Raw genomic sequence first — 26,667 nt, forward strand, 5'->3', positions numbered from 1 at the left:
GGAGGACGCCCTGCCCATCCGAGACATGAGGAGAAAAGCACCCAGGCAGGGAACATCCGTCAGGAATCTTTAGGTTCCTCGTAACAAAGCAACGTGCCCCCCACGGAAACGGAATTTATTGGTTCACACAACTGCCAAGTCCAGGGCAGGAAGAGCCGCAGCCGAGACTCGGTTCTGAGGCTCCAGAGCCGCCCTCAGGACCTGCTCCCCCGCCTGCGCCACCCCCTTCACCTTCTGAAGCTTGGGTGATGCAGGAGCAGCTCCAGACCTCACCTCCTCTCAGCTTCAGTTTCACCCCTCTGTTCTAGAAGGTTCTATGGCATTGCATTTCACTGGCTCTGCCTGGATGGTGTGCCCACCCCCAGGCCAATCACTGTGCCCTGAGGAACATATGGTGGCAACGGGTTGGGTCCGAGGCTCCACCCAACCTCCACCCAAAGCACAGGGCAGAGTGACCCAGGAGTGGTTCCCTACAGTAAGTGGGATGTGTAGACAGGGGTGAGGGGATACCTGGCAGGAAATGGTCCTCCTTACATGACTGAGCCAGCAAGAGCAAAGGCACAGCAAGGAAGGTGCTGGAAACACCAAAGGGTGCCTGGTGTCAGGAAGGGAAAAGAGAGAGGAGCACTGTGCGGGCTGAGGGTTACATGGGGTTCCACTTGCAAAAGTGCCAGCCTTGAAGTCCAAGGAAGGTTCTGGACTTGATGGTGCAGGCCTCAGGGAGACCTGAAGGCTCCTGAGACAGTGCTCACTGCCCACCTCCTGCAGACTGCATGTGTTCTGGGCTGTGGGGCAGGTGAGGAGGTGAGGGAGTGAGCAGAGCAGACAGTGGGGGAAGGGCAGTTGAGGAAGAAGGCACAGCTGGAAGCCCCCAGGGGAGTGTGCCTGGAATGTCTGAGAAACAGCTCAGAAGCCAGGTCAGAAGTGCAGAGGGAGCCTGGGACTGGGACATCTTAAATAAAACTCATGGGAGTCCACTGTTTTGGACTAAGTGTCTGCACTGGACCCCAGTAGAACAGACAAACCAAATGGGGTCACTCCTATTTCAGCTTCATGTCATCACATTGGAGCTAAGTTGTTATCTGACCTTTCAGAAACTGGGAGAGAAAGTTAACAGCCAAGTTCCTAAACAGGCCAGTTTAATGAAGTCCCCTATGGTGTTTCCTTTTTACCTTATCCTAGAGTTCAGAGGCAACCTCTGTTTTAATCTTTACAAAAAAGGAACCTGAAGAAACCTAATGTCAACCACTCTGTTGGGCCTTTCAAAGTGACTTGGAAATGATCAATCCACTTTTTGTTCTATTTCTGCTTTATCAGCCCTTTTCTGTCTATAAAACCACCCTCTTCTGCTCAGGTGGTTGGAACACTCCATCTGTCTTATGAAATGAATCTATTCCTGATTGATTGAATCTATTGCCTGAGTCTAAAATTGAAAATAAAGCCGATAGGCAAATAAAGCCGATCTAAACTAAGTCTGTGATAATTTTGTGTTTGGACAGGCTGCTGGTCTGAGGGAGGTGGCAGTGGAGGCTGAGAGTGTCAGGGTCCCTGTGCCCCCGGCTGCAGTTTAGATAACAGGAGAGAAGAGACAGGAAGTGCAGAGGTTGACCAGATGTATTGAGGTACAGAATATTAAGGCCTGCTTGGGGTCATATAAATTTATAAGGCTTGAGGTATGCCCCCATTTCCTGGAGAAGTTGGCCACTTCTTGAGGAAATGGGAATTGACAGCTCTGAGCTGTGCCTGGGGATGTTTATCCTGGACTTCCTGGACGGCCTAGGGTTGTTTATCCTGGGCTGTCCAGGGATGTTTACCCTAGGCTCATGCCCAGAACTGTTATGTGAGATCAGTCACTACAGGCCCCGGCTCCTGGCCAGATCCTCGACTTCACGTGACCAGAGCATATGCCTTTTTGGCGCCTTCCTTTGTTCAGACCACTATATAAGCAGTATAAGAAAGTCCTAGAGCCGCTTCTTGGCGGCCATTTCTTCCTATCCAACTTTTGGAGTGTCGCTGCCTACCTGCTTGATATCCCAGCGTGTTGCCTTCACCACTGCCTGAGAGACTGCTCGGGAGAATTAGATTTCCGGTGTTGAGATGACCCGTGGTGATAAGCCTCCTGTGCTGCTAATGGGGTCCTAGTGGTGTGATTACTCTTTTGTGTTCTTCCCCTGCTGTACTATTCTCTTACTTTCTCTCTTTTTCACTTCCCCCTTAATAAGTGTAAGCAAAACTGCTGTGGCTTGTGGTGGTGTGTCCTGCGGATCGAGCTTAAATTAAAAAAAAAGTCTGTGCACAGTGATTGATAAAATTAATTATCAATACACCAGGAAACCAATGTGGCAACCCGGGCAGGAGAGTGTGGTGTCTTGCAAGCAAGTGACGACAGTGGAGGGACAAGGCCCGAGTGAGCGCCTGCTGCCCACGGCTGGTGACTGGGAACTGAGGAGGCCCCTGGAGAGAGCTCTGAGTGGACGCCCCGCGGAGCAGGGTCCAGTCCGCTCCCACCAGACGACGGTGGGGTCACTCAGGCTGGATTATCCTCCATGGCCCCTTGCTAGGGGAATGCTCAGCCTGCCTGTCCCCAAGGGCATTCATACCCGTCTCCTCTTCTTGGGCAGTGAGCCTGCTGCTCTCAGAGCAGGTGGACTGCGGAGCCTGGGCCGAGCCGGGGGCCAGGTGGCGTCCGAGCGCGGTGGCCAGGAAGGCCTTCAGGTGCTGGCGGAAGCGGCGGCTGGAGAAGGCGTAGAGGGCGGGAGTGAAGCAGCAGTGCAGGAAGGCCACGCTCTCCGTCACCTGCAGCGCGTAGTCCAGGCGCCGGCTGACCTCACAGTCCCCGAAGACGTGCAGGTCCAGCAGCGAGTGCAGAAACAGGGTGAGGTTGTACGGGAACCACAGCACGAAGAAGGCCACCACCAGGGCTGCGGCCGTCCTCAGAGCCCGGCCCTGGCCCGGCGGCCTCAGCCTGACCAGGACACAGCCGATGCGTGAGTAGAAGAAGACCATGGCCAGGAGGGGAAGCACGAAGCCCAGGAGGTTCTGCTGAAAGCGCAGGAAGAACTTCCAAGCGGCCCCGTGCCCGCCGAAGTCTGCGTGGCAGTTCCACACGCCCTTGGGGTTCTCCTGAGTCTGCACCAAGACCATGTCAGGGACGGAGACAGCCAGGGCCGTGGCCCACACCATGGCGGCCGGGAGCAGGCTCCTGGCGCGGGGCCGCAGCCTGTGCTGGGGCCGAGCGTGGATGATCTCCAGGTACTGGTCCAGGCTCATGCAGCTGATGAAAAAGATGCCGCTGTAAAAGTTAATGGTGTAGAGGGTGCTCACCACCTTGCACAGGAAACTGCCAAACACCCAGTGCCAGGCCACGGAGATGCCCCAGAAGGGCAGGGTCACCACAAACAGCAGGTTGGAGACGGCCAGGTTCAGCAGGTAGAGCTCGGCCGTCCGCCTGCGAGGCACGGAGCGCAGCAGGACCACGAGAAGAAGCAGGTTCCCGCCCAGGCCCAGCACGAAGACCAGGCTGTAGAAGACCGGCAGGAAGACTCTGCCGAAGGACAGCACCGCGTCCTTCGTGCACAGCATGAAGGCCACGTCCTCCAGGTAGTCATAGTCGTAGAGGAAGCTGCTGTTTTCGGAACTGGCATCCTGGGTGGTGAATGGCAGCGGGGAGGCGGTGGCGGCCATGCCGGGAGGAAGCTCCGCTCTGGATGTTCTGCGGTGGGGTGGAAGCACGGTGAGACTCGGGTTCCCTGCCTGTCTCCGCACCCACTCCTGCTGCTGCCGTGTGCTGCCCCGTAGCCTGGCCAATGCACCGCAGCGCCTGCGGTCTGACAAGGACAAGCACAAGCTTGAGAATGATAGGCCAGGTGTGGTGGCTCATGCCTGTAATCCTACTACCCTGGGAGGGTGAGGTGGGAGGATCACTTGAGGTCAGGAGTTAGAGAGCAGACTGAGCAAGAGTGAGACCCCATCTCTACCAAAATAGAAAAAAAAAAAATAGCTGGGTGTGGTGGCGCATGCCTGCAGTCCCAGCTACTTGGGAGGCTGAGGCAGGAGCATCGCTTGAGCCCAGGAGTTTGAGGTTGCCGTGAGCTAGGCTGAGGCAATAGCACTCTATTCTGGGTGACAAAGTGAGACTCTGTCTCAAAGAAAACAAATAAAAATAAAACAAGAATGATAATAGTGCCTACTTCGTGAAGTTTTTATGATGCTTAAATGTGATAATATATGCAGAGCACTTCGAGTTCTACAAAGATTGCCTAGAACACAGTAGGCACTCAATAAATGTTGCCTTAAATTACTGCTTTGTCCAGGATTGGGTCCACCCCCTCCCCACAAGCCCCTTCTTCTTTTCTGGGCCTAACTACGTGGTACCACCTAAGACCGAAACATGGGAGACTCCCTGGGCGCCTTTCCCACCCCCCTCACCAGCACCCTGTGAGTCTCTGTTCTCGAGTCCACTTATCTCCAAGTACCATTCCAGTACAGACATGATGCTCTTTTGATAAAGTCAGACTAGTGAAACAAATAAAAAATAGACTATTGAAGGGGTACAAATAGGTGAAAGGGAAGGCAGGGTAAAGACAGGCCCCAGATTCAAGGTGGCAGTTGGCTGGGCAGGAGAAGCCAGAGGCCTGGGATGGAGGTGGCCACAGAGGTGGACAAGTCACTGTCCCTGGTTGAGTTTCCTTTGGGGCAGTAGCTTTCCAGGATTTTATCGTATTATTGAAAATAATTTTTAAAAGAGAGCCTCACATGAACCAGTGACATGAGTCTGTGCTGAACTAAGAGTTATGCTCAATCCTGTGTTGTGTGTTCCAGAAAGGGGAAGAGAGAGAGAGAGAGAGAGAGAGAGAGAGAGAGAGAGATCTCATGCTCAACAGAGATTGTTCGCCAGCGGGGATGGGGTTAGAGGAGAAGAAAGGAAGGAGAAAGCAACAGGAACCCAAGCAGGCAGTCTTGCAGAGAGCCAAAGGAGAGGGTGTCATGCTGGGCCACAACTGTCTGGGGGTCATGCTGGGCCACAACTGAGAAATGCAAATGAGATCTGCCCTACACCTCTGCATTATTCTAATCTTTGATTGAAGTAAGCTTGAACTTTTTAACATGTTCAATGCCTGTTTGTATTTCTTCTGTGAATTAGTTATTGTTTCCATGGGTGTGGTTCTCATTGTGTAAGATGTCTAATGTGATAGGGATTTTAGCTTTTTAAATATATATTGCAAACATTTTCTCCAGGCCTTTCTAGTAAAAGAGTTTTCCCTTTTCTCTAGATAGAATTTTGAGAGAGATGTGACTCAGGCCCTCAGCTGACCCATTTAGTCCCCATGGTATTGTGACCTCACGGCTGATAGAAACGCCCAGTGCAGCTGAGGCAGAAGCTCTCCTGGGGGCCTGGAGTCCTCCCACTCCAGGAGCCTCGGCCCCACCCTTGGGCTCCTATTCTAGTGGCATCTGGACCAGATGTTGGGACAATCACACACACGCCCTGACCCCACCCCAGGAACTGAGCCTGGGCAGCTCTATCCAGGGCCTGGCCTCAGGACCTTTGCCTGGCGCCTTCCTTTGCTGGTCCTCCAGGCCCCTCCTGTGCACTGGGGTCCCCAGCCCTGGGACTCTCCCCTTCCTGGGCAGCAGTAGGGACACCCCAGCATATGGCTGGTGTAGGGAGTCTGGGAGCAGCTGGCAGAGGGGCGGAGGGCTGAGGACTGCTCTTCTGCACAGTGAGTTGGCAATGAGTAAACACCAGCTCTTCTGAGCTGTCAGCGCTGACCTTGATCCTGACCAGATTTCTCAAAGTCCCTGACTTTTGCTCAGGCAAGCAACCAAGTGTGAGGAATAAATCGAAGCCAAAACTCAGGATCAGCAGGCCCTGGGAGGTTCCAGGCCACCTTTGACGTTTTTCTTTCCACCTGGAACACTCTGTCTCCTTCCCACTCTGGGAATTCTCTGTTCTTTCACTCTGGGAATCCCTGCAGGCCCTCCTCGCCTCTGAACAGCCAGCCCCTCCTATTGCTTTCATCGATAAAACCAACAACGGTGACAATGGCCACCAGCGCTCCCATAAGCACAGTTGACCAGGCTCTTCCTAGCCAGTGTGGCAGACCTGTAAGGCCAGCCAGGAAGGGACTGTGAGCCCCATTGAACCCAGGAGCAAAGCAACTGTTCCTGGGTCACGTAGGAAGTCACTGGCCAAGCTGGATGTGAAACTCGGGTCTTCAGACTCCAGGCACACGGAGCCTCGTCCCTGGTCCCAAATTCTCCTCAGTCTCTTTCTGCCCCACCAGGCAGTTACCACACAGAGTCACTGAGAAAGGTGCGACTATGTCCTGCCCTCTGGCTGGTCTGGCTGCCGTGGCCCCCACCATGGATGCCCCACGGCTTTGCTGAGTCTCCTGTGAGATGCAGCCTCCCTGTGGTGGGCAGAACATTGGCCCCCCAAATAGATCTGCATCCTAACCCCCAATGCCATGAGTCCGTTATCTTACGTATCAAAAGTGACTTCACAGGGCAGATGCGGGGGGGCTCACGTCTGTAATCCTCCCAGTGTGGGAGGCCGAGGTGGGAGGCTTGCTTGAGCTCAGGAGTTGGAGCCCAGCCTGAGCAAGAGCGAGAAACTGCCAAGCTCCTATGAGCTGAACACTCAGATATAATTTTCTCATCTCATCATCACCACAGTCCTGGGAAGCAGTATTATTATGATCCCCACTTTCCAGGTGAGGAAACAGGCTTGGGGAGGTGAAGCCCAGTTGTCCGCAGCCTCAGAAAAGTACATGATGGTCCCAGGCGTGGGTGGCCCTAACAACACAAGTGGAACGGGGGCCCCTTCCCCGGTTCCCCCTTTCTAAATGGAATAAACTTGCATTGGAAGGATGAGGCTCCAATGGCGGGACTTCTGGCTCAGCAGCTAGTGGCAGAGACTGAAAGCCAGGGGCGTGCTGGAGCCGGCCCCTGCGGGCTGGGAGAGCCAGTTGAGTGGCATCTTGGAGGCATCAGACCAAGGTCATGGAATCAGCCAACTCTACATTCAGTGATGTTAAGTTGGTAGCTTGACATTGGGAGTATTTACAGCATGGCAAATGCTATAAATCCAGGCTTTTCCTCTCTCTCCTGTGCCATCCTACCTCCCCCGTGCCCCAGCCCGTAGCTGGTTGTTCAACCTTTGCCAGCACACCCCCACCAGGCCCCCACGGAGCCCGATCAAATCCTGCCCTGCTCACTGTCTCTTCTTTTTCAATTTCCCCATCGTCCCTCTCCCGCCTCACACATCATTCCCACAGCTCCTCTCCCCGCAGCCCGGGGCCCCTACAGGCAGGGCCCTGCGTGGGCCCTCGGGCTCCCATGACTCGCCCCTGGGCATGTGCTGCTCACAGGACAGCTGATAAGATGTGCAAGCTGAACAAACAAACAGGACCATGGTGACCTCCTCATGGCCTTTGGCATTTGTATTCCAAAGACAGTGTTGGACATCACTTCTAGAGGAAAACAGTTTTTCTGGCTTCCTTAGAATTTTGAAATGATACCCTTCTTTAAAATGCAAACTATGCCCTCCCTCCCAGAAGCCTGCCAGGGCGCCTGGCCTGGTGAAACCCCTGCCCCAGCCCTGCCAGTACTCACAGATGGTCACTGCTCAGCCTTGGTGTCCGCCTCCTGGGAGCAGAGCCACCTTTGGGAGGTCACCTGCCTCCCCTGCAACCTCGGTTCCGGGACTGGCGGACACAGTGCTGGCGTCTGAGAGGCATTCAACAGACGCCGGTGGAATGAATCAGCAAGTCCTCTGTCCCTTCCTTCTCCTCTCTCCTCATTATCCCTTTTCTAGTTTTCCACCCCCCCCCCCCAGCAGTGCCCTGGACACAGTGGAGCCAAGACCCTCCTTCCCTGAGCTGTTCCCTCAGCCTGAGCCAGCTCTGCCCCCGGAGCCTTGGGAGCCCGTGACCAGGGAGGTGACCAGCCCAGCGCCCACTGTTGCCACTTGAGCCGTGCTCCAGTGCCCCCTACATTGGTGCCGCCTCCCCGACCTGTGTCACGGGAAGTGGCCTCCTGCCCCCAACCCCGCCCTCAAGACGTTACCCTGGCTGCATTTCAGAGGACTGGGGTGGAGACAGAGCCCCAAGGTCTGAACTGTGTCCTGGCTCAGCTTGGGATGCTCCTTCGCCCCCAGCCCCGGTTCTCTGCTCATAACGGGGACAGTTCCATCCTGTGTTCCTGGTCCAGCTGTGGCTGGAAAAGTTGAGACAAGAGTCATGAAATGATTCACACCCCGACCACAGTTTCCAGCGTGGAACACCCTCTGGCCTTGGGAGAGGGGCATGACAGGAAGGTCAGGCACGGGTGGCAGAAATCTGCCATTCGGGAATCTGGTCATGGTGTTGGGATCTCTCTACTTTATCCTCTTGGGCTTGGGGAAAACACCAGACATTAAACTGTAACTGCATAAATAACAATAACAACAATACCCAACCCATGGAGCACTTACCATGGGCCAGGCTCTGTTCTCATGGGTGAATTCATTTCCTCCTTCATAACACCAGGAGGCCGGTAGCATTTTCCCTCTATTTTACCATATGAGGAGGCTGAGACTCAGAAGGGCTAAGGAACTTGCCCAAGGTCACACAGCCAATAAATAGCTGAGCCAGGATTTGAACACAGACCCGTGGTCCAGGCTAGCTCATTTAAAGACAGGGGAAAGGAATGAGAGGAGAGATGGAGAGGTAACAGGAGACCAGGCTGCCACTGCTAGGACACCCGCATGGAAGGCTGTTTAGAAGGCGGGTGGCACGTGAATGGAAAAGGCCGTGAGAGCCACACATGGGAGACCCGAGGAGAGAAGTCCAGTGCCTTGAGAATGGCACACTGGGTGGGGGGACTGCTGAATGACAGCCTAGGGGTAGAGCGGGGTCTCCATGTCACTGGTCAGTTTGGGGTACACTTGGCCTACACCTTCAGGCCTTCGGGCCCCAAGACAAAGGCAGGGCTCCATCTGGAACCCTCGACTTCCATGAGTCAGTTTTCTTTTCTATAAAGTAAGCCATATGTGTAGCGAAGGATCCTGTGAGGATTCAGTGTTATGCAATCATGATAGCAACACCATGGAGCCCCACCCGTGTGCCAGGCGCTGGGGTAAGGGCTCTGAGCGTATGAGCTGATTTCATGCTCACAGTTACCATATGGAATACGTACTATTATCAGCCCTGTCTCTGAGCTGAGGGCACTCAGGCACGAAGAGGTTAGGGAACTGGCCAAGGTCACAGAGCAATGGAGCAGCGCAGCCAGTATTTGAAACCCAGTGTCCATCGTCTAAATGCTGGTTACACTGCGTCTCAAAGGGAATAAAAAACAGGCTGATCCCCCCACTCTCCTGAGCTTTACATATAATAATGTACTGACTGCTATCGATAACCTTATAAGACAGGTCCCATTTTACAGATGAGAAACTGACAGTCAGAGAGGGAGAGCATGGACCACAAAGACACAGAGCAGGTCTACAACAGGATTGGAAATCCATTCCACATATTAATTCCTCTGATCCTCCCACCAACCCCATGTCATAATTGGGAAAGGCAGGCACAGAGAGGTTAACTTTTCCACACTGCAGGGCTGGGATTTGGGCAACACCACCTCACCCCCACCCACAGCCTCCACCCATTGGCCTACTGCACCCTCCCTCCTGAATCCAGATGTTTTCCCCTCTCTCTAGACATAATTTGTAGTTTTATTATAGTGTTTATTACAGACGTTTTCAAATGTATGCCCCCAAAAGTGCCGGAAGAGTCTAATAAGCTCCCACCATCCACCACCCAGCTTAGGAGACCTTCAGCTAGTGGCCCATCCTTTCCCCTGCACCCCGACCCCTCTACCCCTTCTTGTATTATTTGAAAACAAAAGCAGAAATCATATCATTTAGTCTGTAAATATTTGCGTCTGGGCCTTTAAGAGATAAGGACCTCAGCCAGGGTCACACCTAAAAAGGTAACACTGATTCTACCACCATCAGACACCTGCGCACTCTTCACAAAAATGTCGTGATTTTTCCCTTTACACTTTTTTGGTTTGAATCAGGATCCAAATAAGGTCCAGGCATTATAGGTGGTCGATAAATATAGTTTTTCAGTCTTTTCTAATCTATATGTTTCATCTCCATATCCACCTTTTTGTTTTTTCTGCGGCCTATTCATTGAAGAAACCGGTTGCTCCCACTGTATGTAAAGGTTCCTAGAGTCTGGATTCTGTCCATCGCACTCCTCATGGTATTGTTGAACGTGCCTCTCTGTCCTCCGTATTTCCTATAAATTAGACACTGGAGGTGTGATGAGAGTCAGGTGTGGTGACGTCTGTGCGGGTCCTTCGCAGAGGGTGCTGTGCATCTGAAAGGAGGCCACACTGTCTGGTCGCTGCTGCCAGTGCAGCAAAGCAGCTCCTGCTGCTCCATCCCAGACCCGTTCATTCTTCAGGGGCCCTGCCAGGGTGTCTGGCCCACAGCATCCGCCTGCGGGCTCTCCCCACCTCTGTCCTTGCTCTAGCGTCTTCCTCCTAAATGGCTTTTAGCCACTAGCGTTCCTGGGCACTTGGCCACCAGATTGCTGTGCCGGCCACAGTACCACGCAGGGATGGGACATAATACGCAGGAGGCAGAGCCCAAACTCCTGAAACTTCCCAATCAGGGGCTGTTGTTGGCAGATGGGAGGCTGGGAGGTCACCACACTGGGAGCCCTGACTCCTCTAACTAAGATAAGAAAATTTTCAACAAGTAAAGTCAAGTGTAGCTCAGTGTCAGCTAAGACCCCTTTGTCGTTTAAAAGAGAATGAATTGGGATTGGCCCTGCGAAAATTTCCAGGTGCTTACATTGTCACAATCACTTTGAGCTCTGAGACTTTGCCTCCTGAATTTCCACCCCACTCGTGGCTCACCTCCCACACCTGCCCCCTCCCCCCTGCAGATCCAGGGGTGGAATTCAGCCCTGTGACCCTGCTTCGTCTCCTCAGACATCTCACTGGCTCCTTCGTGAGCATGGCTGAGTTCCCTTAGGTCTGGGGTCGTGGCTGGGTTTGGAGTCGCCATGAGGCTGAGCCCCTCCCATGCTCCCTGGGCCCCTCCACATCCTCTGGCCCCCCTGTGCACAGTCCCCCCTCCTCACAGTACCTCTCAGCCCAGTGTGTCTCTGCCGTGACAGGGACCATCTGCTTCCTACGTCACCCCAGCAGCACCGAACCCTGGCAAGGCTGTGACATTCCTGCCCTTCTCTGTTCCCACTCCCACCCAGGCTCTGCGGACAGAAGGGGAAGTGTGGAGAGAAATCCCTCTCCCCTCAGAACTGCATTTTTGTACCAGTGGATCCCTTGGGCAGTCTGGCTAAGCTTTAGGGTCCCTCAAAATAATGTGTTTTGGGTTTTTGTTTTTGTTTTTTTTTTTGATACAGTGTCTTGCTCTGTCAGCCAGACTAGAGTGTAGTGGCACCATCACATCTCACTATAACCTCGAACTTGGGCTCAAGCCATCCCCTTGCCTCACCCTCCCAAGTAGCTAGGTCTACAGACACACACCATGGCACCTGGATAATTTTTAAATTTTTTGTACATGTGGGGGTCTCAGTACATGGCTCAGGCTGGTCTCAAACTCTTGTCCTCAAGCAATCCTCCTGCCTCAGCCTCCCAAAGTGCTGGAATTCCAAGTGTGGGTTACCTCACCTGTTGGGGGCTGATTCTGGCGTTACGCCTTATACTAATCATTCAGTACCGCCTGTAATGTCCGTGTGCTGCCTGACGCAGCAGTAGTCAGCATTTTCTTCAGACACGGTTGCTGCCGTGTGACCTGATAAGAGGCCTGAGTTGTTGCACATAAGCATCAAATGCTCCCAACTCCCACACAGAGGTCCCCATGAAGGGAGTCTGGAGGCCACGAGAACAAGAACAAGAAGAACTCTGCCAAGAACTGGCCCCGGATTGATGGTTGGTAGTCAGTGACGTGTAAGATTCCCCATGGAGGGGGTGACCTAAAACAGGCACAACCGTGGGGGCCAGGGAGGAGCGGCCTCCTGAAATTGAGACCAAGAAGCACTTCAAATGGCTGCATTGTTTTATGTTGCCTATCTCGGCCTTGGCTGTTGAGCTCTGTCTGGCACCTTAACCTTAGTAACCGTTTTGAGGTGTGAGACCATGGGAAATTGTTTCCCTTTGAAACAACTGCGGAATTGGCTGATATCACTGCTAAGCTCAGATGTTCACGTACAAGGAACTAACCTTGGGTCTGTGGGTTATAAAAATAAAGTGACCAATGCAATGGTCACTCGAGTCATTGTCATGTCCGTGTGTGTCTGTGTCGTTATTTTATGTTCTGTGTCATCCCCCCGTCCTGTAATCGAGCCATGTCAAGTGGCACAGTGAGCAGGGTCTTGAACCCTGGAGGATCTTGAATCCTGTACTAGGGCTTTGTCATTTCATGGGGTGGGACCAAGAAGATTACCCCTTCAGTTAATGGTAAGTGGCATCCCACAGGGGACTCTTGGGAATAAGAGCAGGGTCTGGAACCCTGGGGGGTCTGGAACCCCCCCATAAAGGACGGGACCCTAAAGCAGTTATTTGCTTTAGTGCAAAAACATTGAAATTGGATTCAATTTCAATAGCAAGTTCAGCTACATTTACATAGCTGGCAGCAAGTTGTTAAAGCCTTGGGTGTAGTTCATCAGCAAGGAGATATTATTTATTTAAAAATTTTAGTCAGTTTGTAATGCTATTACTCAGGCCCTTTCTCTCTGACTCCTAGGGTCAGACTCAGAGAGGGGTGATTATAATGAGGAAAATACTAAAGACCCTCTGAGATCTCCACCTCTTACCCCAAGTTAAGATGAAGGGGAAGAGTCCTCAGGAGAGGAAAGAGTTAATCCCTCTTCTGATGTTTCTGTGGGAGTCAAGTTACAAGAGCCCATTGAATCTGAAATGCAGGAGTTAATCCCTTTGTTTCCAAAGAGTAGGATGGCTGCAGTGGGGGAGCTGTTTTCCTTTTCTGCCCCACTGGGGGCCTGCCAGTGCTGCCAGCGCTTCTGTGTCTAACATCTGGGAGTGCAGCTGCCTGGCTGCTTGATATCCCAGCATGTTGTTGCCTTTACTGCTGCCTGAGACTCGCCCGTGATTTTCTTACTATACTCTGGGTGATCTGTGAGGTGCTCCAGGGCCTATAGAGGAGGAGCTTACAGGCTCAAAGGAATATGAAACCTTAAAAGTCTAAGTGAAAGGGCAGTTGACCGCCCTAGCCAAAATAGCTCAGTTGGAAGTGTGTTAGACTGGAAATCCGAAGGTCCCAGGTTTGATCCTGGGGAATCCGCTCTAGCACAAACTGAGGCCATTTTTTATCCGTGCTGGAGGCGCATTGAAACTTCTGGCACTTTGGGACCAGCCTTTTCAAAAACTGTGCAGGAGCCTACTGAGCCATATACTGATTTTTAATCGCGCCTTAAAGAGGCAGTTCAGAGGAGCATTAGTTCCACAGAGCGAGCTACTATTATCATACAATCTTTGGCTGTGAACAACACTAATCCTGACTGTGAGAAAATTTTGCGCCTGCTAGAGGCTGGTGGCGCTACTCCTGCTCAATATGCAAGAGCCTGTGCCAGTGCGGGGGCGCTGCCTTCCAGGTCACTAAGAGACTTTTAGAAGCACACTAAGATCAACTCTTTTCTTCTGACAGTAACTTTGCCAAATTTTAGCCAAAAATATCATGCATTGTGATGCTTTCTTGAATGCTATACCTCAAACTTTTATTTTTCTCAAAATCCAGGATTTCACAAGATGCTTGTATATATGGAAAACAAGCAAGTTTATAGTTTTGGACAGGGAAGTATGTAAAAAAAAAGAGCTATTTTAACAATCCAATGCTTCCATCAAGCAAATGGTCATATGTACAATGTTTTCTACCTTATTTCATCTCATTGTTTTTAGTGTGCTTCAATAATACAGGTTAATATTAAAGATAATTATTTATGACTTTGTGTAATGTTAAATTTTTTAAATCTATCAACTTCTTAAAGTTCATTCTAAGTGGCATATTATAATGGTCTCAAATGTTATTTTACCTGCCCAACAAATATTTCTTTCTTTTCAAGATAATTTCATAAATCATTTGACCTACCTAATTGCTAAATAATATATGGGTGAACTGTTACTGACAGTACTTGTTTTCAAAGTCATACTTATTCAAGGCAATCAAAACATTTTTTTTTCCACTAAGGTATTTTCTATGAGGTAGTTTGATATAGCAGTAAAACTTAAAAATTACACACTAGACTTAGTATCTACTTTAAGTAATATATGTAAGACTTAAAAATAAATGTTTTATTATTTCTTACAAAAAGTGTTAAATTAATTGATACCAGGTTCCACTTGTAATCTAAAAAAGTGAGAGAGCAAATGGACTATAACAATATAGGAGGATTATATATACACACAAATGTAATATAAATATAGTTTGTGTATATAACTTATACACATGCAACATACAAATGTATAACCTATGTATGTGTGTAATGCTATTTGCATATACTTACAATGTATGCATATATGTTAATCTATAGAAACAAATATAATGTTTATGTATCATATATAATATGATGTATACTACAACTAATTATAATCTATAATATCCACTATATGCTATATAATATGTATATAAATATATGATCATACATCATATATAAATGTAAAAATATAAGCAAATGATACATAGAATAACATTATAAAATTGTGTACATTCTGTGATGCACAATTAAAAACACTCAATAACTTTTAAGAGCTCCTTAGAGATATGAATAGGCTGGGACCGTCATTAGGCATACCCACTTACGTTTTGCAACATTTGTTTGCTACGTTGAAGGGAAGTTCGGCCCTGGACAGCCCTGGCTGTCTTTCCCCACAAGCTGAAGAAGAGCTGCAATTCAGGGAGCAATGACTTAGCTCTGGATTTCTTACCTTTCTTCGGCCTTCCTGTCCAACTACTCTCTACTTTTTTCATAAATATCATTCTCCTACGGGTTTCCTAGGCCAAGACGCTAGCATCCTTAAATGGTTGTTTTTGGCAAATAATTAAAATAAAAAACTTAAACTTGCTCATTTAATCACCAGGGGTCGACGATGAAGTCTTCAGTTGTCTGGACGAGATCTTAATAAAATAGTTACAGATTTGAGTTCCAAAGATATTCTAACTGAACTAGAGTTTTCTTCTGCCTGGCAAGTAGCTCGTGCAATTCTTTACTTGTAGCTTCTGTTCAAGAGGCCTCAGCTAAGCCACCTTCCATGGTACCAATGCTACAGGCCTTCAACAACGATTTTCTCTTTACCAAAAAATAGGTTTGTGCTATTGTTCTCTCGTGCTCTGCCTGTGCCCCTCACTCTCTCTTCTTTCCCCCCTTGGTGTAACCCACGAGAGTGGCGTAGTAATCGTATTTCGCAGATGGGTGTTGCCCCTGTCGCACCGTTTGGAAAACTTCACTATGTTCATCATACTATTGACACTTATTCTCACTTTCAGTGGGTGCAGCTCATGGTTCTGAAAAGGCCGATGCCGTTATCACTCATCTTTATTCCTCTTTTGCCGTCATGGGTCTTCCGGCGACATTAAAAACAGATAACACTCCAGCTTATACCTCTCGAAAACTTGCTGACTTTTTAACGTTATATTCTATCCAACATATTACTGGAATTCCTTTTCACAGCCAAGGGCATGCCACCATCAAACGTGTCAACCATACTCTCAAGCTTCTATTTCAGAAACTAAAAGGGAGAGTCAAGGAATCTCCTCATCAACATTTACTCCGTGCTCTTATACCCTTATTTTTTAAAATTTTGGGCAGGACGTGCATGCCTTGGCAGTAGAGCATCACTTTGCTTTGTCACCTCCTTTGCAAAAAGCCTGGGTCCTGTGCGCGTTGCTGCCCCTATGGTGGATGGATTAAAAGAACAGTTTCACAGTGGGGTCTGAGGTATGCTTATGTCTCCACAGAGCAAGATTGTGAGTGGGTGCCTGTGCGCCAGCTCAGGCGACGGTATCCTCAGCAAGACACCGCTTGAGAAGAGAATGCTGTGCCCAAAACAGACAAAGAAGCAGGCGGTAACACTAGCAGTCTGTTGATCCGTAACCTTTCTATTCTTTTGCTTATTTTTTGCCTCCCCTGCTGTTGGACAGACTGATTCTGCTAATGCTCAGGATGTATACTGGGTTAATGTCCCTTATCCTCCCCTTTTGAAAGCGGTGTCCTGGGGAAAGCTGAGGTGGTGGTGTATACTAGTGATTCTGTTGGCTCTCTGCTCATCAGTGTATCACCAAATCCTGAGGAAGAAGGCCGCTCGCTGTTTAATTACCCTACTTATGCTCAAGGTTATCCTATATGTTTTGCAGCGGGAGAACACTGCTTGGCACCTTCTGTGCAGGCGTGGGGCTTGCAATATAATTCCTCCTCGTTTGCTACCCACACTATACTATTGTCCATGGAAAGTTGTAAGGGGGTGATGTCTAATTTGACTAAAAGACCATAAAAGCAAAAACATATTTTAAAACTCTCTGCCACAGTTGGAGACCTTAAAATTTAGATTAAAAATATGTCCTCAAGTGATCATGAAAAAACCAAAGGAGATCTTCACCGCCGCCCTCTAGGTCCTTACTAGCCTGTGTTTCTTATCTTTATCTTTTGCTAATGGAAACGGTTTATTAAAATCAGTCTACAGAAAAGTTGACTTGCCCTGGTAATTGTGCCCTATTTACCTGTGTAAATTTTACTTCATGGGCTACTTTAAACAAATCTTTACATAGTTTATACATCCTCAAGGCTCATACAGAGATATGGTTGTCCGTTAGCCTTTCGCAGCCTTGGAGAGACTCTGTTTTGGTTCCTAATTTATTAAATAAAATAACTTTCTTGGCTCGTAAAACAGAAAGAGTCATTGGTCTGATAGTCATGGCAGTAGTAGGCTTAATATCTATTGCTTCCTCAGCCGCTGTTGCTGGAGTAGCTTTACATCATTCTGTACAAACTGCTGATTTTGTTCAAAAATGGCATGAGGATTCTCATAAATTATGGCAACATCAACAGGAGATTGACTTCCGCCTAGAAGGCAAAGTCATTCGGCTAAGAAGCACTGTGCAATGATTGGGAGACCAAATTCAGGTGCTGAATACTCAGTCTTTTGTATGTTGTGACCGGAATTCCTCTCAGTTCTGTGTAACTTCCATTCCTTTTAATACTAGCCGACACTGGATGTCATTAAGAAAATTGTTGATTGGAAGTCTAAATATTACTAATGATATCCAAAGGTTAGAGTGAGAAATCACTTCAACGTTTCAAAAAAGATTACCTGATTTTAACAATGATGAAGTTTTCTCTGCTTTGGCTAATGGGCTATCCCAAGTTTATCCCCTTGCTTCACTTAAAACTATGCTTGGTAGCATTGGTGGGAATCTGGTTGTCCTTTTGCTGCTGGTGTGTCTCTTATTCTTAATTCATAGGTGCTGGAAGACCAAGCAGAAGACACAGTGAAAAAAGGCAGCAAAACATCATGGCAGTATTTCAATATATTCGTTATTTTTAATTAAACAAAAAAGGGAGAGATGTTGGGGGCCGATTCTGGTGTTATGCCTTATACTAATCATTCACTATAGTCTGTCATGTGCGTGTGCTGCCTGACGCAGCAGTAGTCAGCATTTTCTTCAGACACGGTTGCTGCCTTGTGACTTGAGAAGAGGCCTGAGTTGTTGCACATAAACAAATGCTCTCAACTCCAATATGGAAGACCCCCGTGGTGGGAGTCTGGAGGCCATGAGAACAAGAACAAGAAGAACTCTCCCAAGAACTGGCCCCGATTGATGGTTGGTAGTCAATGACGGGTGAGACTCCTCATGGAGGGGGCGACTTAAACAGGCACAACCCTTGGGGCCAGGGAGGAGCCGCCACCTGGGATTGAGATCAAGAAGCACTTCAAATGGCTGCATTGTTTTACGTTGCCTATCTCGGCCTTGGCTGTTGAGCTCTGTCTGGCACCTTTAGTAACCGTTTTGAGGTCTGTGACCATGGGAAATTGTTCCCTTTTGAAACAACTCCGGAATTGACTGATATCGCTGCTATGCTCAGATGCTCACGTACAAGGAACTAACCTTGGCTCTGAGGGGTATAAAAATAAAGCGACCGGTGCATTGGTCACTCGAGTCATTGTCATGTCCGTGTGTGTCTGTGTCGTTATTTTATGTTCTGTGTCACCCCCCGTCCTGTAATCCGGCTATGTCACTCCCCAGCTTGTTGTTTTTGTTTTGTTTGTTTCTCTTTTTCTTCTTCTTTTTTCTTAGCCAGTCAAATTTAGCAGTAGTGATGGCCACCGGCTTGTGTTTTAAAGCAGAAAACAAAATATATTAAAAAACAATGATAGACCAGACTGAGCAACATAGCAAGACCCCATTTCTACAAAAACTGGGAATTATTTTGCCCTGAGGATGGGTTTCCTGAGACCTTAGACTTCCAGTGCTAAAACTGAGACAGTATTGAGCAAACTGGACAGTTGGTCACCCTAGCTTAGAGGAAGTCAGGGTCTATGTAAGTTATATCCACTTCCAGAATTGATGGACTCAACTAGCAATGAACTGTACTCATTGAGCATCCACAATATGCCAGGAATTGTACAAGGTCTTTTCATGTACATTTAATATTTTAAAATATTTACAACAGTCCCACGAAGTAGCTATTATATTCTCCATTTTATAGATGATGAACTGACCCTAAAAATCTAGACTCTACCTCTTCTAGACTTGGGGAAAGTGGAAAATGGATTTTTTTCCTTTCCTCAGCTAGAGAAGAGCCATGTCTGAGTAAAGCAAGGGCCTGACACACTAGCAAAGAGGAGGAATCAGACAACAGGAAGTGGAAGACAGCACATTATGAGGGGGTGGGGTTGGGGCCTGCCAGTCTCACTGTCCCTCGCTGCCCCCGGACTACTCCATTTTTTAGTGGAAGATTGGGACCTTATTTAATTAAGAGTTGCATCCCTTATGTAGCTGTTTTTAAATTATTTCCCTAATGGCAGACCAGAGAAAATTCAGACCCCAAGTCCTATATCCAGGGATGAGGAATTAAGTCACCTCACAGCTAGCATATCATTTTTCATCTCAATCCATTGTATACACATGTATTTGTGTTCATGTTAAAATAATTAAGTTATTATTAAAGTGTTTTAAATACATTTCTGACACTGTGTAGCAAAGTCTTCATCTAAAATCACTGCTCCAGAATGCAGGAACTATGGGCAAGCCACTTAATATTGATCAGCCTCCATTTTTTATCAAACAAAATATAACATTATGCTTTCTTTCTTCACTTTTTTAAAGAAATGAGTGAAAATCATTTACAGAAAACGTACCCTTTAAGTTTATTACTATTTTGGCATAGATCCTTGACATGGATAACCAAACAGTGTCAATAATTGTATTTTTTTTTGTGGAATGCTAACACTAGTTCTCAGATGCAAAACAATCACAGCATAGCCAGATATAATATATGACACATTTGAAGGCTAATTCCCTGGCCCAGCCCAAAGAATTACGACTGTCACTATCTAATGTTTATAGGTATTTATGTTGTGTTCCAAGTGTAGGCAACTAGGTAAGTATTGATTATCTCAGTGCATGTTAACTTTTATCATCTCCTTACCAGTACAGATCTTACAGACATTATAATAAAGAGTGTAACTTCACAACTGACGTTCGATTGCTACCCTTATGAGCCCCAGTCCCCCTTTCACTCCTTCCCCCACCTGGACAAGCCTCTAAGAAAGCCTGTAGGCTCCTTCCCTTCATGCTAGCAGCAAGTTCAAACCACGTGAGCCCCTGCAGGCAGAACCCTAGAAACCCTCACCCCAGTCCTGCCCCAGCCACAAACTTCAAGCCACTCACCTCTCCTTGCTCTCTTCAACCACCTTTACTGGCTTGGGTACCTGCCCTGCTCTCCCCAGATCGCCTCTACATTTAAGTAATAACTTCCCTCGTATCCTCCTCGTAAACCTGTGGCACCATCAGCTGTTTTTTTTTTCTTTTTGTCAATAATCAAATATAACTAGAAGTCTCAAATATCATGAATTTAAACACTCAAACCAATATTGGTGCATGGGTGTGTGAATAGGTTCCATATCAGCTGGCAGTGATCTCAACACACATTAAAAATATAAAAGGATGTTATGAACAACTTCATAACAATAAATTGGATGAAATGAATAAAATCTTTGAAAAAATGCAGCCTACCAAAAGTGACACAAGAATAATAGAAAATATGAATATTGTTAAAGAAATTGAATTCATAATTAAAAGCCTTCCCACAAAGAAAACTTTCCGCTTAGGTGACTTCACTGGTTAATTCTTCTAAACATTTGAGGACAAAAGAATACCGTATAACACAAATCTTGTCAGAAACTTTTAAAAGGAGAGAACATTTCCCAATTTGTTTGATGAAGCTCTGATAACAAAACATAACAATAATGTTATAAGAAAGGAAAATAATATGTTCTTATCTCTCAGGAACATAGATACAGAAATCTTAAAACAAAACAAATATCAACAAATAAAGTCTATGATATGTATACACAGATACATACATGTATATATGGCGATATGCATTATAATCATTAACAAGGTGAGTTTATTCTAAGAATAAAAGTATTATCAATGTCATCTAACATACTAACAAAATAAAATAGAAAAAAAGTGTCATCTCAATAGATTTTGATAAAATTTAAAAACCACAATAAAAAAGAAAAAATTCTCATCAAACTAAAGGGCACTACCTTAATCTGGTAAAGGGTGTCTATAAAGAACTTATACCTAGCATTATATTTAATGGTAAAGTACTGAACTCTTTTTCGTCTGAGTTTCTTTCTTCTTTTATTTAAAAAGAATCCATTACCACGTGTACTCAAAATGTTACTGGAGAAATTAGCCAATTCAGAGTAAGAACAAGAAATAAAAGATATAAATAAAAAAGGAATAATAAAAATATCATTATGCATGGAAATGTTATTTTGTACATAAGAATACAAACCAATCTACAAATTACCAGACATAATAAATGAAGTCATCAAGGTCACCAGACACAAAGTCAAGATATAAAAATCAATTATATTTCTATATACAAGCAATAAAAAATTGAAAATAAAATGTAAAAGTATCATTATAATAACATCAATATCAAATACCCAGAAATACATAATGAAATATGTTCAAGATTACTACGCTGAAAATTATAAAACCTTCTTATAAAACAGAAAACCTTCCTATAAACCTTCCTATAAAACAGAAATTACAGACCTAAATAAATGAAGATATATAGCAAATATAAGGACAAGAAAACTCAATATTAAAAAGATATCAATCATCTGTCAAACTGATCTATAGATTCAATCCTAGTAAGTTTATGTTAAAATTAATAAAGTGATATCAAAATTTTACATTAAAATGCAAATGGCCCAGTACTTAAAATAATTTCGAAGAATAACAAAGTTAGATGACCTACAATATCAAGACTTACTATAAAGCTACTGTTATTATGAAAACATCATATTAGCAATAGGATAAAGAGACCAAAAATAAATTAATAATGGGTCCAGAAATAGGTCACCATATATTTATGGGGAAATTATAAGTTTTTCAAAAGATGATCATGGACTGATGGGAAAAAAGTGAACTTTGTCCCCCCCAACACACACACAATAAATAAAAATTAAATTAAGATGAATCACAGACCTAAATGTAAAAAGTAAAACAATGAAGGCTTTAGAAGAAAACACAAGAAAATAGCTGTATGACAGTGTTGTAGGCAAAGGTTTCTTAAACAGGGCACAAAAAGCACTAATCTTAAAAGATGAAATTATTAATAATAAATTAAACTTTATCAAGATGAAGGCTTTCTCATTTTCAAAAGACACTATTAATTAAGACAGTGAAAGGGTAAGCCACAGACTAGGAAATTCACTATATATATATCTAATAAAGAATTTTATCATGAATATGTTAAGAACTCTAAATCATCAGGGGAAAAAAAAAAGACAAACAGCTCAACAGGGGAATAAAACGGCCAACGATTTGAACAGACATTTCACATAAAGAGCATCCAAATGGCCAAAAAGTGTATAGAGATGATATTTAACATCATTAGTCATGAGAGAAATACAAATTAAAATCACAACAATTACCACGATTTCCCCAAGAGGATGGCTAATATAAAAGAGAGGGATGAGGACGACACCATGGAGCAACCTTCAGCTAGGTTGTCAAGAACTCAGGCTGCCATGGAAATGTTTCCTTCTCCTCCTGGGAAAAAAAGAAGGAACCTGAAAGCTAGAAAGAAAAAGGAACTTTAAGTCAGCCCAGTCCTACACTGAATGACTGTTACCTGATCTAAAGGCAGGGCGAGATGATTTGTCCCCTGCATCTCCCTTTCAAAGGCACTGCTGAATCCGGGGAGCGGCAGTGGGCAGGAGGAACCACGCTAGATGAACAGTCAGTATCACCCAGAGCTGCACAAAAGGGCGAAGGAGACACAGGGGAGAGCCAGTGCCACCGCCTGGACGACCCCAGCAGAGAGCCCCAGAGCAGGATGACAGCAGGTCAACAGAATCCTCAGGTCGGTGCCAGCTGCTCAGAATCCTGGGCCGTATATGGAATGAGAAGACAGGAGCCTGGACGAGACCACTGAACCACTGGGCCCAGTCTAGAAGAGAACTCGCCCCCGCCCCCGCCCACCAGGTAGTGTGTGGATGGGGTGAGCAAGAAAGGGTCAGGGCAGAAATGCTGCTGGACAGCCGATGTGATGCTCCTGCCGGGTGATGAGATGCAGACTCCGGAGATGTGGCCAAGTGGTGGCTTCTGTCATATCGCACCAGTGCTGGAAACAGCGGCGGGGGGGATGGGGTGGAGGAGGGGGCAGGGGAAGCAGCAGACGCTCCCCAAGTCCTACCCCAGCTGGCCCATCCCTTACTGGTGGCTCCACAGTCTGACAGACACACAGCGCCTGCGCGGGAAGCTCCGCGGACCCACCGGAAGAGGTCACTTCAGCGCCTACAATCTCCCCATGGAGGCTGGGGGGCCAGAAGTTTGTCCCCCCCCCCCCCCGTTTCCGGCCCTCGGGCCTGTTCCGCTGTAGCCTGCCCAGAGGCCGCCCCGCGTGTCCTTGGTCCGACCTGGCCTTCAGCCCAGCGTGGTCACCCCGCCCACGGTCTCGGACAGATCCCAGTCCGAAGGGAGAGGCCAAGGCGTGCCAAGATCTCCCCGGGCTTGCTCTGGGTCGCTGGTCCCTGGCCCCTGGGAAGTGCGGGAGGGAAGTCCCCTAGGCCAACTTCCCAGGGGCAAGCCCGCCTCTGCCCCAGGAAGAGCAGAGATTCACTACCTGTCTGGCTGGTGGCACCAGGGGTCTGGACCTGAACTGGAGTGGCTGCAGGGGCTGGCTTGAGAGGGGTTCTGTGCTACATGAACTGTCAAAGCCCAAAACTGCCCTGAGCTTGCCAAGCCGGCACCCTGTTCTCCATCCCCCCTGAGCGCTCCAGGCACGTTGGCCCAGGGGGAGTGTGCTCCTGTACCTTGGGACCACCTGCCACAGCCCTAGGTCAGCACTCCTCTTCGTCCACGCTGGCACCTCCACCGTACACAGAACACACGTTGACTTGGTCTTGTCGTCCTGATCTGTTGCCCTTCCAGCCTCTGCACCTGCCACCCAGCTCTGCTCTTCTTTGCAGCACTGGCCACAGTTACTGCCCTACCTCCAGGATATCGGGGGTTCGGGTTTCAGACCTCTGCAATAAAGCCAGTAACACAATTTTTATTTGTTTCCAGTGCATATAAAAGTTATCTTCACACTATACCATAGTCTATTAGGTGTGCAATAATATGATGTCCAAAAAATATGTACCTTAATTTCTAAAAAGCTTAATTACTTAAAAATGATAACAATCATCTGAGCCTTCAGCAAGTTGTAACCTTTTTACTGGTGGAGGGTCTTGCCTCCATGCTCATGGTTGCTGTTGATCAGGGTGCTGATTTCCGAGGGATGGGGTGGCTGTGGCATTTTAGTAAAATAAGAGAACAATGAAGTTTGCGGCATAGATTGACTCTTCCATTCATAAAATGTTTCTCAGCAGCATGCAATTACCCACAGTAGAACTTCTTTCAAAATTGCAGTCCATTTTCTCCAACCTTGCTGCTGTTTTATCAACTACGTTTACGTAACTCCTTTGTTGTCATTTCAACAACATTCACAGTATCGTCACCAGGAGTAGCTTCCATCTCAAGAAACCGCTTTCTTTGCGCATCCATAAGAAGTAACTCCTCCTCTATTCAAGTTTTATCATGAGATTGCAGCAATTCCATGGCATCCTCAGGCTTCACTTATAGATCCTGTGCTATTTCCACCCTATCTGCAGTTTCCTCCTCCACTGAAGTCTTAAACTTCTCAAAATCATCCATGACAGTTGGAATCAACTTCTTCTAAATTCCTATTAATGTTGATATGTTAACCTCTTTCCATGAATCATGAATGTTCTTAATGGCATCTAGAATGGCGAATCCTTGCCAGAAGGTTTTCAATTTGCTTTGCTCACATCCATCAGAGGAATCTCTTTCTATGGCAGCTATAGCCGTAGAAAATGTATTCCTTTTTTTTTTTTTTGAGAAAGAGTCTCATGTTGCTGCCCAGGCTAGAGTGAGTGTCGTGGCGTCAGCCTAGCTCATAACAATCTAAACCTCCTGGGCTCAAGTGATCCTACTGCCTCAGCCTCTCGAGTGGCTGGAACTACAGGTGTGTGCTATCATGCCCGGCTAATTTTTTTTTGTATATATATTTTTAGTTGGTCAATTAATTTCTTTCTATTTTTAGTAGAGACGGGGTCTCACTCAGGCTGGTTTTGAACTCTGGACTTCGAGCAATTCACCTGCCTCGGCCTCCCAGAGTGCTAGGATTACAGGCTTGAGCCACTACGCCCGGCCAGAAAATGTATTTCTGATATTGAGAATTGAAAGTCAAAATTACTTTGCTTCGAGCTGGGAATATAACTGTGAGTGAGATAGACATGGTCCATGCCCTCTTGGAGTTTATGGTCCAATGGAAGGAGAATGATATTAAATTACTGCCCATATATATATATATATAAATTATAAATATATAATTACAAAATATAATTACAAAGTCATGCCTCATTTTATTGTTTGGCTTTATTGCACTTTGCAGAAATCATGTCTTTTTATAAATTGAAGGTTCCAGGCAACCCTGCGGAAAGCAAGTCTATGGGCACGAGTTTTACAACAGTATGTGCTCACTTCATGTCTCTGTGTTATATATTTCGGTAATTCTCACAATATTTCAAACTTATCCATTATTATTGTTATATTCTTTATGGCGACCTCTGATCAGTGACCTTTGATGTTACTATTTATTTTCGGAAATACCACGAACCAGACCCATGTAAGTTGTTGAACTTAATCGATAACTGTTACCTACGTTCTGACTGCTCCACTGATTGACTGTTCCCCCATCTCTCTCCTTCTCCTCCAGTATTGTCATCAGGCCAACTAATAACGTGACCATGGCCTCTAAGTGTTTGAGTGAAAGAAAGAGTCAAACATCTGTCACTTTAAGTCAAAAGCTACACAGGATTAAGCTCAGTGAGGAAGGCATGCTAAAAGCTGGGATAGGCTGGGAAGCTAGGCTTCTGCACCAGTTAGCCAAGTCGTGAATGCCAAAATGTTTTTGGAAGGAAATTAAAAGTGCATGCATGAATGAGGAGAGAGAGAAACAGCGTTATTGCTAATGTGGAGAAAGTCTGAATGGCCTGCATAGAAGAACAAACTAAGTGCAATATTACTTAACCCAAACCCTAATCCAGAGCAAGGCCTTAACTCTATTCCATTCTATGGAAGCAGAGAGGGGAGGAAGCTGCAGAAGAACAGTTGGAATCTAGGGGAGGTTGGTTCATGAGGTTTAAGCGAAGAAAGCATGTGTATAACATAAAAGTGCAAGGCAGAGCAGCAAGTTCTAATGGAGAAGCTGAGGCAGGTTATCCAGAAGATCTAGCTAAGATGATTGATGAACTTGGCTAGACAAAAAAATGGATTTCCACCATAGACAAAACAGCTTTCTATTGGAAGAAGAAGCTGTCTGGGGCTATCACAGTTGAGGAGAGAAGTCAATGCCTGGCTTCAAAGCTTGAAAGGACAGGCTGACCCTCTTGTTATAGGCTAATGCAGTTGGCAATTTTAACTTAAGGTAATGCCCATTTTACTATTCCAAAAATCCCAGGGCCCTTCAGAATTATGCTAAATCTACTCTGATTGTGCTCTATAAATGGAACAACAGAATCTGGATGACAGCATGTCTGTTTATAGCATGATTTACTGAATCTTTTTTTAATTTTTTTTTTTTTTTTTTTGAGACAGAGTCTCACTCTGTTGCCCAGGCTAAAGTGAGTGCCGTGGCGTCAGCCTAGCTCACAGGAACCTCAAACTCCTGGGCTCAAGCAATCCACCTGCCTCAGCCTCTCAAGTAGCTAGGACTACAGGCATGCAACACCATGCCTGGCTAATTTTTTTTTCTATATATATTAGTTTGCCAATTAATTTTTTCTATTTATAGTAGAGACGTGGGTCTCACTCTTGCTCAGGCTGGT

At 46.6% G+C, this 26,667-nt stretch overlaps 2 protein-coding genes across 2 annotated transcripts in view; both read right to left on the reverse strand.

Annotated features, from left to right (window-relative positions):
- HIGD1A (HIG1 hypoxia inducible domain family member 1A) overlaps nucleotides 1-26,667 on the reverse strand; it is a 463,894-nt gene that overhangs the window by 152,806 nt on the left and 284,421 nt on the right. The window lies entirely within an intron of this gene.
- Nucleotides 98-7,778, reverse strand: LOC142873128 (atypical chemokine receptor 2-like). The gene is made up of 2 exons (XM_076006775.1): nucleotides 7,618-7,778; nucleotides 98-3,712 (listed from the first exon to the last, which is right to left on the reverse strand). Exon 2 carries the CDS (start codon nucleotides 3,682-3,684, stop codon nucleotides 2,524-2,526), a length of 1,161 nt encoding a protein of 386 aa, XP_075862890.1. The 5' UTR covers nucleotides 3,685-3,712; nucleotides 7,618-7,778; the 3' UTR covers nucleotides 98-2,523.

This window comes from Microcebus murinus, chromosome 1, assembly GCF_040939455.1.
Source record: "Microcebus murinus isolate Inina chromosome 1, M.murinus_Inina_mat1.0, whole genome shotgun sequence".
Classification (NCBI taxonomy): domain Eukaryota; kingdom Metazoa; phylum Chordata; class Mammalia; order Primates; family Cheirogaleidae; genus Microcebus; species Microcebus murinus.

What these genes read in the sequence shown, in the direction of transcription:
- LOC142873128 (XM_076006775.1), bottom strand. Translation starts at nt 3,684, where the DNA reads ATGGCCGCCACCGCCTCCCCGCTGCCATTCACCACCCAGGATGCCAGT.